Source organism: Herpailurus yagouaroundi, unplaced genomic scaffold (assembly GCF_014898765.1).
Source record: "Herpailurus yagouaroundi ecotype Mexico unplaced genomic scaffold, PumYag 216, whole genome shotgun sequence".
Classification (NCBI taxonomy): Eukaryota; Metazoa; Chordata; class Mammalia; order Carnivora; family Felidae; genus Herpailurus; species Herpailurus yagouaroundi.
Genome location: NW_024412447.1, coordinates 5,441,462 through 5,458,310, shown reverse-complemented (window position 1 = coordinate 5,458,310; position 16,849 = coordinate 5,441,462). Strand labels below are relative to the sequence as shown.

At 51.0% G+C, this 16,849-nt stretch overlaps 1 protein-coding gene across 1 annotated transcript in view; it reads left to right on the top strand.

Moving 5' to 3' along the window:
- Positions 1 to 12,352: 12,352 nt before the first annotated feature.
- The window catches only part of TECPR1 (tectonin beta-propeller repeat containing 1), a 25,551-nt gene continuing 21,054 nt past the window's right edge, over positions 12,353 to 16,849 (top strand). Inside the window, exons 1-2 of the mRNA XM_040455870.1 lie at positions 12,353 to 12,457; positions 16,594 to 16,841. Of these exons, the coding sequence (XP_040311804.1) occupies positions 16,617 to 16,841 (225 nt within the window). The 5' untranslated portion in view covers positions 12,353 to 12,457; positions 16,594 to 16,616. The remainder of the gene's footprint in view (positions 12,458 to 16,593; positions 16,842 to 16,849) is intronic.

The window sequence follows — 16,849 nt, the reverse complement described above, 5'->3', positions numbered from 1 at the left end:
GGCTACATAACCTGGGGCATCTGGGTGGCCTGGTCGGTTAAGCATCCGATTCTTGATTTTGGCTCAGGTCATGATATCACGGTTGGTGAGCTCGAGCCCCACATCAGGCTCTGCACAGACAGAGTGCAGTGTGGAGCCTGCATGGATTCTCTCTCTCCCTCTCTCTTTCCTTCTCTCTCTGCCCCTCCCCTGCTCACTCTCTGTCTACACACACACACAAAGGCTACACAACCTTCTTGTCCAGCTCATGGTTACTGGTCCTGGCCTCTGTCACCTGGAAGCCTCCCTAGGGTGTCCCGGCCTCTACTGCCTCTGCACCCCTCATACCAAGCACAGAAGAATCACCCTTGGGAGCCACTGTGCTCAGCAGCATGTAATAGCTCCCCTTGCTTAAAACCTTCAATGGCTCCCCACCACCTGCAGCATAAAACCCCAGCTCTTCGGTGTATCGTCCGAGACCTCATGGCCCTGTGGGAAGCACTCCCCACATGGGGTCTTTCCTCCCTCCTCCGAGCCCCCACTTCACCCATTTGGCATGTTTTCCTGGGAACCTGAGCTGACTGGTATTGTTTCCTATGGGTCGTCCCATAGGATCAGGGAGGCAGGGCGCTCTCCTGCGGTTTTCTGATTGAGCACACAGGCTCCGGGCGGTCAAGCGGTCCGGATTCTAGGCCTCCATTTCCTTGACCTACTAACTAGGAGCCCACCTATGACTCAGCTTCCTCACCTGTAAAATGGGGTAATAATGACTTCATCAGGTTTTTGTGAGAGGTGACTGAGGCGGCGTGCGGCACCGGGGGAGCGTCCAGCAGCAGAATGTGGCCACTGGCCCTGAGCACCAGGTGCTACCCGGGACCCTGCATGGGCATCTGCACATCAAGCACTGACATCAGGTGAAGAAAAGGACAGTCCCTCTGCCCCCACAGGCATCACATGGAGGGCTTAGGGCGAATCTCATCATCCCTTCCCTTCCCACTAGTTACACGCATATGTGATTCACTAGGGTTGACTTTTCCCTCTCGTGGACACTCAATGTTTTGTTGTGCAATTTGCTTTTTTCACTTGGAGATCTTTGCATCTCCACGGAGATGCCCGTGATTGATCTCCATCCTCTTACTACAAGAGAATAAACGTCCCTGTGTGTTGGAAGGCCAGGCTCCACACTCAGATTCCGGAACCTAGATCCCTTCCCTTGTTGACGAGGTTCCTGTCCCAGAGCGCCTGGCACGAGACGACACCCACACCCCCTGTACTTTTAATGCTCAAATTTAAGCTCTTATGAATGAAATTTTACAAATCTTTCTCTTTTTTTCTATATCTAAAAAGCAATTACAAGGGTGCCTGGATGGCTCGGTTGGTTAAGCGTCTCTTATCTCCACTCAGGTCATGATCTCATGGTTCAGGAGTTCGAGCCCCACATCGGGCTCTAGGCTGGCAGCGTAGAGCCTGCTTGGGATTCTCTCTCTCTCTCTCTCTCTCTCTCTCTCTCTGCCCCTCCCCTACTTGCACGCGCGTGCTCTCTTTCAAAATAAATAAAAAATAAACCTTTAAAAAATCAATAAATAATAAATTTCAAATTTATATTTGAATTTCAATTTCAAAACAAATAAAAAATCAATATCATCTTCATGATTTCCTTTATTTTAAAAAAAATATATCATTCTAGGGTTACAGCTATATTTATTTTGATATCTTACCAGGGTTAAAGGCCCCAGAGAAAAACAATTCCATCTCAAACCAGCTGAGTTAAGGCATTTTGGTTACAGATGGATTCTTGTCGAGGGCTGGAACTAGGCCATCAGCTAAAGTTGCTTTACAGAAATGTCATTTGTTGTGTTGGCCAGATTCAGATAACCCACACCCTTCACATGGGTTTTAGTCCTTTGTAACCTTATGCCTCCCCTAAAACAATGCATTTTTATTTTATTTTTAATTATTATTTTTTTAGAGAGAATCTTATGCTCAGAGCAAAGCCCAATGCGAGGCTTGATCCCATGACCCTTGGGATCATGACCTGAGCCAAAATCAAAAATTAAGAGTCAGATGCTCAACTGACTAAGCCACCCAGGGCCCCCCCCCCACTTTTTTTAAATTTTATTTTTAGAGAGAGTGTGAGTAGGAGAGGGAGAGGGAGAGGGAGAGGGAGAGGGAGAGGGAGAGGGAGAGAATCCCAAGCAGGTTATCAGCAGCCAGCACAGAGCCCGATGTGGGGCTCGAACCAATGAACTGCGAGATCATGACCTGAGCCAAAATCAAGAGTCAGACACTCAACTGACTGAGCCGCCCACACGCCCCAAAACAATGCATTCTTAAAGTCTTGCTGGGTGGTATCCCAAAACCCACCTTTGGCTTTTTATGATTCATTAAGCTAATCCTGTCACTACAAAATAGTGACTTCATCTGTTAGCATTATTAACAATTTACGTTTGCCTTATTTGCATCGTATTAAAATTAGCAAGGCCCCTAGAAATTTTACTGTCCAGAAATGAAGGATCAAATCCTCACGTGATGTCTTCAGGGCACTCGGGTGATGGATTACCTCCCCAGGAGCACTCTGCGAAGCCTGCTCACTGCCAGCTTTTGTGAGCGAGCTCTGGGGCACGCACCTGCCCTTTCTTGCGAATAGTCACCAGCACCAATGTTTCCTGCTTTTTCTGGGGCTTTGTTCCTCGGTCCCCAGCATTTACCTGTTTCTACTTACACTGACAGAAACGAGTACCAAGGGTTGCTTTATAATCAGGGGGAAAACAACACACATATATATGTAATGTTAAGAATCTCCTACTGTACTCGTGTGCTATGCTACACGACAAAGCACCACAGATTTAGCCGCTTAAAACAACACACATTTATCATCTCACGGTGTCCTGGTCAGGAGCTCGGGACGGGCTCAGCCAGGTCTTCTGCTCAGGGTCTCACAAGCCCACAACCAAGGTGTCACCAGGCTGTATCCTCCCCTCAAAGTTGAGGGGAAGAATTCATTGCCCGGCCCACTCAAACTGTTAGCTAGATTCATTTCCTTGCAGATGGTGACTGAGGACCCCAACTTCTTCTTTATTTTTTAATGTTCATTTACTTTTGGGCGAGAGAGACAAGACACAAGAAGGGGAGGGGCAGAGACACACAGAATCCAAAGCAGGCTCCAGGCTCTGAACTGTCAGCACAGAGCCCAACCCGGGACTTGAACTCACGAACCCTGAGATCATACCTGAGCTGGAGTCGGATGCTTAACCTGCTGAGCCACCCAGGCGCCCCTGAGAGACCCGGCTTCTTGCTGGCTGTTGGCCGCCCTCAGACCCTAAAGGCTGCCTGAGGTCCGCTGGCACGCGGCCCTCCCCAGAGGTCATTCACAACATGGCTGTTTGCATCTGCAAGGGCAGCAGGAGAGAGTTTCTAGCCTCAGAAAAGACCAAGTCCCTCTTAAAAAGGCTTTTATCTAATTAACCCAAGCTCACTCAGGATAATCTCCTTTCCAATTCACTCAAAATCAACTGACTCGGGACTTTAATCCCATCTGCCAATCCCCACATCTACAAGGTATCCTACTAGCCAGAAGAGTCACAGGCCAGCCCACATTCAAGGTGGTGGGGGGGGGGGAACGGGGGACTCTAGAGGGGGCAGAGGTCAGACGGCCACTCTGGGGTCTGTCTGCCACACCTACTTAATGAAAGCAGTGGACGTGAGACAGAATCGATCACCGGTCTGCTGCACTTACAACCCTCGCCTCATGGTAACCTTCCAGAGGTGTTTCATCGCAGGCGCCTGGCCGCTCCGTAACCCCAAAGGCCCTCTCCTCCTAGGCTCCCCCAGCTCACTGTTACTCAGCCTCACGTCTCCCTGGGCTCCGGCCACCCTGCCTCCCTGCTGGTCCTGAGTTGTTGCACTTGACGTTCCCACCGTGCGATGGACTCACGTCCTCACTCCTTTCCTCAGGACTCTAAGATGCCTCCCCAGGAGAGAAGTCCGAAAACTGCTGAGAGGCAGTAGAGAGCAGGGATGAAGAACACAGGCCCTGGGGCCAAGTGCCTGAGGGGTGAATCCCCACTGGCTCTGGGCAGTGTGACCTCCCCAGGCCTCAGGGTCATGCTTGGTCACGGAAAGACAGAGCTCTGGGCCCTTACAGCGGCCTGTCTCAGGCACACAACTGTCCACCTCACTCCTTTCCACCCGGGCTGAGACGTCACGCACGGTTTCAGGGCCAGCTTGCCTTCCTTTTTGGCTGTCCAGAGGCCCTGGTCCGGGATCCTGCCCTGCTCCGGTCTCTTCCCTGGTCCTTTGTGGTTTCTGGAGAAATCTCCCTTTATAAAATTGTTCTTGATTTCATTTCAGGAGACATACTAGGTGCCTTATGGAGGCCCCTCCATACCTAAATCAAATTCATTCTCGTTCTCTCTCATTTCTCCAAATCACTTCCACTACCTGCCCCACCCCCAACCACTCTCCAGCATGTACTGAGCACTTACAATGCCTGAAGAACTATGCCAGGCAGCGAAGGAGCTTGTCAAACAACCCAAAGTTCACACTCTAAAGCTTCGTTTAACTGACGATCTTCATCTTTTAGGAATAAAGAGTGACAATAACTGCAAAATATAAACTGGGAAGAGATCATAGATCACTTCACCCTTAAAACATATACTTGAAAATACAATAGGGGACCAGAGAGAGGAATTCAGGAATTCTGTATTAAGGATCTTACATTAAAGGCAGCAGTAACATACAGCTGATGTTTTACAAGATTAGACTACAGGTTCTTTAGAGCAGGAGCCTAGAGTATTTCTTTTTTAAAAAAAGTTTTAAATGTTTATTTATTTCTTAGAGAGAGAGCATGAGCAGGGGAGGGGCAGAGAGAGACGGAGACACAGAATCTGAAGCAGGCTCCAGGCTCCGAGCTGTCAGCACAGAGCCCGATGTGGGGCTCAAACCCACGAAGTGTGAGATCATGACCTGAGCCAAAGTCGGATGCTTAACTGAATGAGACACCCAGACGCCCCTGGAGTGTTTCTTTTTGTACCTGTACCCACATTGTCCAAGCCGGTAAACAGGCTTGAAAGTCACTGAAGATGCTGTTGGAACTGACTCGTGTGGGTGACCTCGGCAGGTTCCCACCTGCAGCCCCCACTCCAGCACAGCCGGGAGAGCCTTCTGTTCACCTGGGATCCGATGCCAGCAGCTGCACAAGGGGGTGAGGACACTGCTGCTGGTGAGTGGTGTTTTCCACCTGTCTCAACCCCTGGGTCCAAAGCAACACAGAAGGGACAGTGGAAATTCATGTAGTCCTGGGCACCAGGCTGAGCCCTGCTACTGATTGCCTCTAAAAGTGACAATTTTTGACTGCGTGAATTCCCCTCTGTTGCCTGGAAGATCTGGAAATCAATAGGGACACTAAAAGGTGTGATCCTTGCTCCCTCAAAAGCCAACTCCCTAAGACACAAAGGACTTTTTGGTGCTGGCTAACTGAATGCTTGAGCCTGGGACTTTGGGTCTGTGTGAGTGACAAAAAGGACAGACGGACTGGAATGCATTCCACCTGTGGCGGCAGCGGCACCAGCATCCAGGATCCAGAGCTCAATGGAGGCGGGCGGCGCTGGGGCAACGGCCAACAGAATCGACGCCCCCACCCTTGTCAGGCTGTCGCTGCGGCAAGACGTGCACGGTGATCTGGGCTCTCAGGGGCCTTGTTCCTGCTGTTCGCTGAACCTGTCTTCCCAGCCTGCTGGTGCACAGGATACCCACTGCAGCAGACTCCCTTCCACTTTTTCTCTGCAGCCCAAGAATGCTGAGAATTAGCTGCGTGAACGCTGGCAAATTACTTGATCTCCATGCCTTCACGCTCTGTCCGATGGGGCCGGTAACAGCTACCGGGACTGTCCCAACACAGACTGTGCTCTCCTTTCCCCCAGGGAAGCTCCCACAAAAGGCGCAGCTGGGGGCGCCTGGATGGCTCAGTCGCTTAAGTGTCGGACTCTTGATCTTGACTCGGGGCATGGTCTCACGGTTCGTGGAATCAAGCCCTGGGTTGGGCTGTGCACTGACAGTGCAGAGCCTGCTTGGGATTCTCTCTCTCCCTGTTTCTCTCTGCTCCTCCCCCCTTCTAAATAAATAAATAAATAAACAAACTATTAAAAAAAAAAGATGTGGCTGACTTGGGCTCAACTTTTTGAGAAGAAAAATGAAATGGATGTCAATTTACAACATTTATTAAGCTGTTTTTCTTTTTTTTTTTTTTTTTTTTTTTTGTCTATATTTACTTTGAGACCAAGAGCACAAGCCAGGGAGGGGCAGAGAGAGAGGACAAGAGAGAATCCCAGCATGGAGCCTGACTTGGGGCTTGATCCCACAGTGAGATCATACCTGAGCTGAAATCAAGAGTTGGACGCTTAACAGACTGAGCCACCCAGGCACCCCTTAACTTGATTTTATGTACACGTTTCAAATCCCAGATGCACGTAAGAAATATTTTTTAAAATGTTTTTTACTCTTACTTTTCTGGAGGTGACTCAAACTTCTTTTCATGCTGCTATCACCACAGTGTCACCATCATGCCAGGGCTCACTCTGAGCTCTCGGACAGATTTCCAGGGCACATCATCTTGTCTTTTTTTCTGGACCGTTCAAACTATGACATTTAAAAACATCCTGCGTGATGCTGTCACTGGTAAGTTATCTCATTCATATAAAGCTAGCACAGTTGCTTTTACCATACGTCCTTTTAAAAAAACCTCTTTATATTGTAAAATATAACAGAGAAGACTGAGGCATATGTGTTGTGCATTATCATAAAGCAAAACTTGTGTAACCACGGCCCAGAACTGAAACACTGGCAGGATTCCGAAAGCCTCAGCAGGTCCCTGTGGTGCTCCAAAGGCATCCACATCCTGGTTTTTATGGTAACGTTATGGTAACCGCTTATCTTTGTATTTTTACCATGAACATATATCCTCAAACATTATAATTAAATTCTTGCCAATTTCTGAACTTCACATATAAAAAAGATCGTATGTACTCCTCTGGGTCTGAGTCTGGCTTTTTTTTATTCACCATATGTTCAAGACTCATCCACGCTGTTGCATCTGGCTGTACTTCATTCATTCTTTGTTACTAGTGATATTCCACTGTAGGACTATGTCACATTCATTTATCTGTCCTACTGCTGATGGATACCGCGGGCCGTGAGAAACGGTGCTGCTGAGAACGTTCTCGTATGTGCTGCTGGTGTGGGTATTAGCAAAGGCACTACTGACCACAGGGCATGCCTATCTTCAGGTTTGCTAGACAATGTCAGACCGACCTCCCCAGTGACGGCACCAACCTATACTTCCACCTGGCCTATGTGGTAGGCGTCTCCTTGTGGGTTCAATTTGTATTCCCCTGCTCAGTACTTTTTCCTAAGCTTATTAGCCGTTTGTATTTCCTCTTTTAAGTGCCTTTTCAGGTCCCTTACCTTTTCCCAATTTAGACGTTTGTCTTTTTCTTGCTGGTTGGCAGGAGTTCTTTCTATATTCTGGATCCTAGCCCTCTGTTGGTTACACATTTGCAAATACCTTCTGCTCTGGGACATGCTTTTTGACCCCTTTAATGGTGTCTTGATAAAGGGAAGTTCTTGACTTGAGAGTAGTTGAATGTATCAATATTTTCCTTTACAGTTGGTGCTTTTTATATCTTTTTTGTAGAAATCCTTCCTTAGATCAAGATCATTAATATTTTCTTGTATGATCTTCAATAAGTTCTGTTTTTCACAATAGATCTGTAATTAGAGTGGCCGTATGTCTAGGTTTATGACTCCTGTCCTAGCATCTCCTCCAGTGAGCATCCCCCTTACTCTCAAAAAATGTCTGGGGGCACCTGGGTAGCACAGTCAATTAAGCATCTGAGTTCGGCTCAGGTCATGATCTCACCATTCATGGGTTTGAGCCCCATGTTGGGCTCTGTGCTGACAGTTCGGAGCATGGAACCTGCTTTGGATTCTGTGTCTCCTTCTCTCTCAGAAAATAAATAAACATTTAAAAAAAATTTTTTTTAAGTGTCTGAAAATTTTCTTAAGCTTTTCTTCTCGGAGTCAGTTAGCAACAGATAATTCTACTTCTAGCCAGTAGGGACTACTGGCCCTTGGAGAGGTACAGAGAAGCACATGAGAATGCCTCAGAAGAGCAGATCTGGGTCTGGCTTTCACACCTGGTGGCTGGGTGGCCCCCAACCTTGGGGACTGCCCTCCTGGGAAAGCTGGGCGGAGCTGAGGCCGGGAGGTGCGTCGTCAGTCCCCACCCAGAGCAGATCCCACCTGTGGCAGCAGTCAGCAGAGCTCCACTTCTGTGCTGGAAAGAGAGCTGATGGGTTTGAGACAGGAAACATCACTCCAGGGAAGGTTAATAATAAACCCCATTTGTGTAGATGATTGTAAAACACAATGAAAGGCATTTTAGGCACAAGTGGCTTATTTGACACATATTTCTGGACTCAAAAATACAGTAGGTTTCTTTTATGTACAAGTGTAACACAGATTATGGTTTGGTTTTGAACATTCTGTGTGAGTTTACTGCCATCAGAAGTTCCTGGGGCACCCAGCTGGCTCAGATGGTGCAGCACGCAGCTCGAGACCTTGGGGTTGTGAGTTTGAGCCCCAAGTTGGGTGTAGAGATTACTTAAAAATAAAAATTAAAAAAAAAAAAAAAGTTCTTCAAACAACTGTCAACCAGTAGCCATCACATGGTCCAGCGCAGAATGATGCATAAAGGAAGTACAAAGTAAGTCCTACGTGAGAAGCTTCTGGCCCACGAGATAAAACAGAGACCTGTATGCCTATTGGTCTTAAAGGTGTGAGCCCAAGCCTTATTTTGCTTCCTGGAGCATAGTTAATCTTAAGCAAATGAACCCGAGTTTTCTTTGTCTACTCCTGACCCTTGTACTTTACCACTGACCTTATCTTTAATTAACTGCCTTTATATACACAATTCAAATACACCCCTATGGCTTATAGTCCTTCCTGCCTTCTAACGTAGTTCCCTCTCCCCCAGTGGACCTTTTCAGCTCTGGGGGAAAAGGTTTCTTGGCGAATTTGGATCCCCAAGAGTGCTGGCACTAACTTAACACATAGTAAGCACTCCGAAGACGGCTGTCAAATGAACGTTTGACTCGGCCATGTCTGCCTGAGTCTGTATAACCAGGCGGAGATCAGACAGCTGAGACAGTGACTAACACTGGCTTCCAGGGTGAGCTCACTGTTTGTTTGCTTGTGTTTTAGATTTTAGAGGTGCTGTGGGTTTCCTCTTAGAAACAAAAACATGACTTCCTCACTTTAAGGCACGGTTGCCTACATTTAAACATGTGAATCAGGACATGCCCTTTTCTACAGATGGTTTCTGCAAGTTTTCCTCTGTCAGAGCTGGAGGAAACACCACGTTTAACTGCTTCCTCTAGCATCGTAAGGATCACAAGGAAAAGCGAAAGTGTTGAAATTAACTTAATTAGCAGATACAAAGAAAGCGCTGTGTACAGTGTGGGTCCTGCTGGCTAAGCAGGGAGAAGGCTGCCCAGGGTCCCGCCTTATGAATACCGGGCTCAGTGCCGGACATTTGACTCCTTGGCTCTACAAAAGGAGGGATGGCAATAAGCAGAATTAAAGTTAAAGCACCATGAACCCCTTGTGATTAAGAGCTTACTCCAAGCAAATGAGTTTCCACAGAGAAAGGAAAAATCAAACAGTAGTTCGCAAAAGGATATGGCATCAGAAGGATCCTAGGAACAACCTAACCACCCCCATTCAACACATAGGGAGCTTCCTGGAAGCCGTGTTAAGAAAGGGCCAAGGCAGCCACATTCGTTGTTGGTGCAGGTGGGGGGCGAAATGGATTGAGGAACGGCATGTGCGGGCCCGTTCTAGCTAATCTGTGCCCTTTTTGCTCAGGCTCTTCCAACATTTTTCAGTGCATGACTTACATGTTATCTGGGTAACTGGGGGAGGGATATTCATTCCTTTAATAAAAATTGAATACCTACTATGTGTTAGGCAATCACTAAGCCCTGGAAATTCCAATATGAGTAAGAAAGTCCCTCCCTCAAACATATCACGGTGTCCCAAATATCAGAGATAGACACAGTCATGTCCTCATCCTGAAAGGAGCCCTCCATCAATCATCTGGGATGCTGCCGAGCCCAGTGTTGTTTGTAAAGTGTTTCTGGAACTCTAAGACGCGAGACATGATGCAAATGGCCAAGTGCCTCAGACCCAAACATGCAGAGACTTCGACAATAATACCAATAACATGTGAGTGCTCGCTGGGTGCCGGGCCCCACCGTAAGCACTTTACGTGCACCTTCTCACGTCATCCTCCCTCCAACCCAAACAGACAGGTGCTGTTATTCCCATTTTACAGATAAGGACACAGGCTCAGAGGTCCAGTGACTCCTACGGTAAAGTGATGGAGCCAGGATACGGGAGAGAAGGGGCAAGGTCAGGATAGAGAAGTCACAGGAAACGAAGGTTAAATCGAGAAGACGCGGGAACGAGGATTAGCAGTCGGTCTCCTGTCATAAGGGAAGACAGCTCCGCAAAGGACTGAAAGGGCTGGAGGGGGAAGGGGCCAATATGGGTCCCCAGAAGGTCCACTGTGTCAGATCCTGAACTCAGGAAAACTGGTACTGGACCCTGTCATGGCACAGGAGCTCTGTGAGGCCCATAGAGTGCGCAATGCCTCTCAATGTGGAAACTGAGGCCAGATAGGAGAAATGGCTCCAAAATGTCAGACAGAAGAGAGCACAAGTCTCCCTACACCCAGACTACTGTTTCAGCTGCCTAGCAGCCACGCATCCTCCTGCTAACAGGACCCTAATTTTCCTCTCTGGAACCCCCAGCCGTACCTCGTGTCTCACCCAGGCTCCTGCTGCGGCTGCCATCGCACAGATCCCACAGACTGGGGGGGGGGGGGGGGCTTAAACAACAAACGTTTCTTTCTCATAGTTCTGGGAGCTGCAAGTCCACGACCAAGGCAGCAGCAGATCTCGCGTCTGGTGACAACCTGCTTCCCCGCCTGCAGTGCCACCCTCTCACGGTGTCCTCACAAGGGGAAGGGGCCTGAACTCTTCTGTGTCTCTTCTTCTAACGGCGCTATCTTCTTCAGGGGGGCTCCCTGCTCCTGACCCAATGACACCCCCGAAGGCCTCATTCCCAAATACCATCCCACCGGGGATGAGGGCTTTAAGGTCTGAATTTTACGGGGACCAAAGCATACGGTTCATAATAACCCCCATCTCCAGACTAAGCAAGGGTGAAGGTTACACGCCAGACCACACAACCATCCGGCATGAATCAAAGGCTTTTCGGCCTTTAGAGCTGGCGGCCGTGGGGCTTCCCCAGCCATCACCGGCAGGAAGAAAGCTGGTGTGCATCCTCCGAAAGGAGCAGGAATCAGAGGGGAGGGAAACTAGGTCCAAGGGATGTGGTTTCAGCCTGTATGTCGCGCTGTGCTTGGCCTTTCATCAGTCACGGCTCCTTTTTTGTTTTTGTTTTGTTTTTCACCTCTGTCCTAACGGCAGGGATACCTCCCGGCTGCTGAGCGGCCCAGAGGAGGGCCCTGCGCACCGCCTCCACCGGCGCCCGGCGCCCGGCCAGCGCTCACATCGGAGCCGCTACTAGGTTGGCTACACCTGCAGCCGGCTTTTCTGTCACTGGCCACAGCAGAGTCTGAACAAAGCAGTGGCCTGTTACCGCTACCACACCACGGACTCACAAAATCGCATGTTTGGCGGACTTCTCCTGAGCAGGTCTGCGTGCTCAAGGGGACGTTTCACCTAGACACCGGTCTCCACGACCCAGGCCCAGGCGGACACGCGGCTCTCCGGCCGCCTCGGGTCACCACAGTGCCGCCCCCCGCCCCAGGGCCCCTCCTGACCGCCCCCTCCTCGCCTGACGTCCTGAGAACGCGCGGCTGGCGGGCAGGTCCTGGGGAAGGCGGGCCGGAGTCTGAGGTACCACCGGCCGGGTCCTAAAGAGCGACGGGCCGGGTCCTGGGGGGCTGCAGGCAGGTCCTCAGGGGCGGCGGGCGGGAGCCTGAGGTACGACGGGCTGGGTCCTAAAGAGCGAGGGACCGGGTCCTGGGGAGCGCCGGGGGTCTCGGGGAGCGGCGGTGGGGGTGGGGGTCCTGGGGGCGACTGAGGTCTGCGGGTCTGCGCGGTTCGCTCCCAGGAGCGCGCAGAAACCTCGTCGCACCCGACAGCCGCCTCACCTACTCCACCGCGACCCCGGAAGTGGGTGGGCGCGCGACCCCCAGGCGGGCCTGTGATGTGGTGCGCCGCAGCCAATCGCGTGCGCCCGGCCTTGCGTCACGGCGAAGCCGGCCAATGGGCGCGGGCCTGACTGCCGCTTCCTGCCAGCCGGCTCTCCCAGCAGCCGGGGGAGGGCCGGCCCGCTAGCCCGGCAGCGGAGAAGTGATCGCCGCCACCCCGCCCGCCGGGCGCCAGCCCAGGTGAGTGCGGCGGCTGGTCGGGCCGGTGGGATGGGCACCCCGGCCTCTCCGGACAGGTTGAGGCGGCGGAGGGCAGCGGCGCCTCCTCCCCCGCGGCTGCGTTTGCCCCTGACACCCGAAGGGTGGGAGAGGTTGTGCAGGTGCGCCTTCCTGCACACCGTGCCGGGCGCCGTCGCCGTCCCCCGGAACACCCGCTGACGCTTCCACCCCAGTCTCTGCGCTGGAGTGATTCCTGGAGCCTGCGGGTTTAGGGGGTCGAGCTGCAAAGAGACCGTCTGTCCCTCCTGTAGGCAGCGGTAGGAGCAAATCAGCTTGTCGTGGGATTAGCAAGGGCAGATGGTGAGGGCCGGGCGCTCCGACTGTGCTACTGGTGGCTGGACAGGGGGCCCACCTGTCGCCTAAGTGCATACAGCCGAATGAAACCAAGGCTGACCTGCCCGCGATCATCGCGGGGGGCCGGGGGGGGGGTGGGGGTGGTGGTAGAGGAATGGGGTGGGGTTCATCCCGAAACTGCAGGCTCAGGGCATCTCCTGGCCAGTGCGACCGGTGGACCCTAATCCAGGAAGGACTCAACTACCGTGCATGTCCTGCTATTTTCTCCCGCGTCTTTGGACCCTGTTGTCGCTTTCCAACAGCCCCTGCAAGTGGCTGGCAGTAAGCAACCTCAGTAGCCAGACTCCCTGTGTTTGTACAGAGGGTGGGAGTGACAGGATGTAATAGAATAACCAACAGGAAACCTTTCAGGAAGGAGTCCTAAGGCAGAGTCAGGGACATAGATGCTTCAAGAGCTCTCTTGGTCCCTTGTGTCCCTCCTTCTACCATACCCTCGCCCTACTCCCCCCACCCCCACCTTCCCTTGGGGACCTTTTGGCCTCCGAAGGGATCTATTAATAAACCTGTTCAGAAAGGCAGGTGGCTCTGAGGGTGGTGAGCAGGTCTTCTTAGTGGAATGACTGAAGGTCCAACTGGAATTCATTGTGCAAAAGTTCTTGGTGAATCTGAAGTTGCTTTCTTGGATAGTGTTCTCTCTACCCCTACAAAACAAAGGAGTCCCAGGATCCCAGAATCAAGAGACTTAATGCTCAAACCTGCTTTTCCTTTCAAGAGTCCTCTGACCCAGTGACCCAGTGTCCCTGGATTGGTTACATGGTTACCTCACAGCCAGGAAGTGGTATATGAGGAGTTGGGGTAGCATCCTGGCAAGAGCAGAAAGGGGGTGAGGCTGGCCAAGGATATTCACCGCTGTCATCTTTGGCTGGAAAATAATGGTGCCTGGGTGTCCACTCTGAAGGGAGTCTACAAACATAACCCCCATTCCTGTCCTTTCTCTGCAGCAGAGTCTTTTGTTAGCTGCCCGGAAGGTTCAATTATGTCTGTGTGGAAATTACTGCTTAGTCATTTCTCTGAAGGGAAGTGTATCAAATACAAGTCAAAGTCACTATTCTTTGAGCTCAACCCACAGGTAGCCTGACTTCACTGGTTTCTTATAATGTGGACTGTCAGCTGAGAGATAGCTTTGAAGAGTGGCTATATATTAAACTGACATCATAAGAACCAAATTCCCTTCACCTCCAAAATTCTTACTTTTCCCCCCAACAATTTATGATGAGGATATTCAGACACACAGCCAAGTTTAACGCGTTAGACAGTAAGCACCCCTCCACCCACCATCTTTTCTACTCCTGGTCTTTAGTTTTATCACCAACCTTGCCACCTATTATGACCTTACTTTAAACCTTAAGTAATCGATGGCATTCGGCTTACCTGAAGCAGTATTTCCATCCTAGCCTAGGAAGATGGCAATCTAGCGGATGTAGGTGGCCGTGATAATCCGTAAACTTTGGTTGAACAGCCACTATGTGCAGATCGCTGTTAAGTGCTAAGGAAATGAAGAGACTAAAGGCTCAGGTTGAAGAGAAAGGGCTTTGATTTTGTCGGCTTTCTATGAGATAGGAGATAAGTCGGAGTTTGTGGTCACAAATGCCAAGTAGTAAAACAATGCCAATAATGCCCATTGAGTTCTGGCTGAGTACTGAGCATGATCTATTACAGGCTCTACACCTGTATGATTTCACGTAAATCTCACAACAACTTTGTAAGTAGGTCGGTGTTCCCTTCCGCCTTTTACAAGATTAAGAAACTGAGGCATGGAGAGGTTAGTCGACTCTGGGTGGTGCCAGAAAGTGATGGAGCCAGGACCCAGATTCCAACAGTCGGGGTCCAGGGTGTGGCTCCGTGCACTTTTAGTCACAGCGTAGATGCCAGAGGCAGGTAGTGGACCCTCAGGCTGGGCCAGGCAGGGGTCAAGAGGGGGTGCCTTGCAGCTCTTCCACCTGGACACAGATACCAGTTTTCAAATGGCTCCAGAAGGCTGGTGTCATGACTGCCCATACGTTTGGCTGAGCCTTGGTGCCAGGGCAGAAAGGTCGGGATTCTGGGATGTTTCATAAAGCTTGGCTCCTGTTCCCTCTTTTTTATTTTTTTATTTTTTTAATATTTATTTATTTTTGAGAGAGAGCTGGGGAGGGGCAGAGAGAGAAAGAGGGAGACCCAGAATCCGAAGCAGGCTCCAGGCTCCAAGCTGTCAGCACACAACCCGACGCGGGGCTTGAACTCTCAAACCACAGGATCATGATCTGAGCCCAAGTAGGATGCTTAACCGACTGAGCCACCCAGGCACCCCTCTTGTTCCTTCTGCTTCCCTTCTTCCTCATCCCTTGGCTTCTTCCTTCTCAGCCCGCACTTTCTTCTTGGTGTTCGTAAGACACGCTTTGTTCCAAAAGAGCCTATTTGCCTGTAGCAGATGCTCTTGTTCTCAGACGCTTTGCATCTGTGTCATCGAGTTGTGCTGTCTGAAGCGCCCACAGCCTCGGGTGTGCTGGCAGGAGCGGAACAGCCTGGCCTAGCAGCCTCCCGTGAGGGTGGGATGCTGTCTCCTAGTAGCTCTTGCCTCCTTCCTGGCCTTGGGGTGGTGTCAGGCCGAGCTTCCCGCTGCCACTCCCCAGGCCTGTAGTCATCCCAGACCTTGTGGCCCTGCCCTGGTCGGAGGCTTTCCCTACCGGAAGCCAGGCTCCGGGAGTTACCGGAAGCCAGGCTCCGGGAGTCAGGCCCCAGGAGCACCAGCACGGTCCGCCCTGGAGGTGTGGGGGTGGCCACAGAGCTTACCAGTCACCTTGCCCACCGCCTACGGAGCAGAAAGAGGACAGAAAAAGGCGGCAGGAGTGGAGGATGGCAGATGGAGAGGGCTCGGTCAGGAGAGGGTGGTCACACAGGGGGTCGTAGACAGGACCCTCACATCCCCATCACACAGCCGTAGGCCTCCCGCAGGACTGTGGCTGTGGGGATGCTTTCACCACCCCCACATAGGATTGTCACTGTGGGACCCACATAAACGAGGGGACCTGCCCACCGTGGGGCAGAGGCTTCCTGGGGAGGCAGCCATGGGCGTAAGACTGAACTAAATCTGTAACTTTTCACTTATTCTTTATTATTATTATTATTAAATGTTTATTTATTTTTGAGAGAAAGAGAGCACAAGCAGGGAGGGGCAGAGAGAGAGGGAGACACAGAATCTGAAGCAGGCTCCAGGCTCTGAGCTGTCAGCACAGAGCCCGATGCGGGGCTCGAACCCACGAGCCGTGAGATTATGACCTGAGCCGAAGTCCGACACTTAACCGACTGGGCAACCCAGGCGCCCCTTCACTTATTCTTTTAGAGACAAGAAAGGTGTGGAGGAAATATGATCAAATGATAATACTCGTTAAATTTGGGGAAATAGATAACTTGAATGTTACATTTTTTTTTTCCTCTGTGTATTTTTTGTATGTTTGAAAATAATCCCCATAATTAGAGGGAAAGAAAGAACAAAGAACAAATACGGGTCCTGGGGGCACCTGGGTGGCTCAGTTGGTTAAAGCTTCAGGCTCTTGATTTCAGCTCAGGTCATGCTCTCACAGTTCGTGAGTTCGAGCCCTGTGTTGGGCTCTGTGCTGACAGCACGGAGCCTGCTCAAGATTCTCTCTCTCCCTCTTTCTCTCTCTAAATAAATAAACATTAAAAAAAAAAAAAAAAAAGAAGGGCCCTAGACTGGAAGCCAGGACTGGCTGCCCACACTGACCTTGGCCTCCTGCCACCAGTTCTCCCTCGGTTACCCGCTGCCATGCCCAACTCGGCGCTGTGGGCGGTGGATCTCTTCGGGAAGGTGCACACACTCTCCACGGCTGGGCAGTACTGGGAGCCCTGCAAGGACAGCCAGCTGGAGTTCAAGCGCGTCAGCGCGGCCACGCAGTGCTGCTGGGGCATCGCCTGTGACAACCAGGTCTACGTGTACGTGTGCGCCAGCGACGTCCCCATCCGCCGCCGGGAGGAGGCCTATGAGAACCAGGTGGAGTC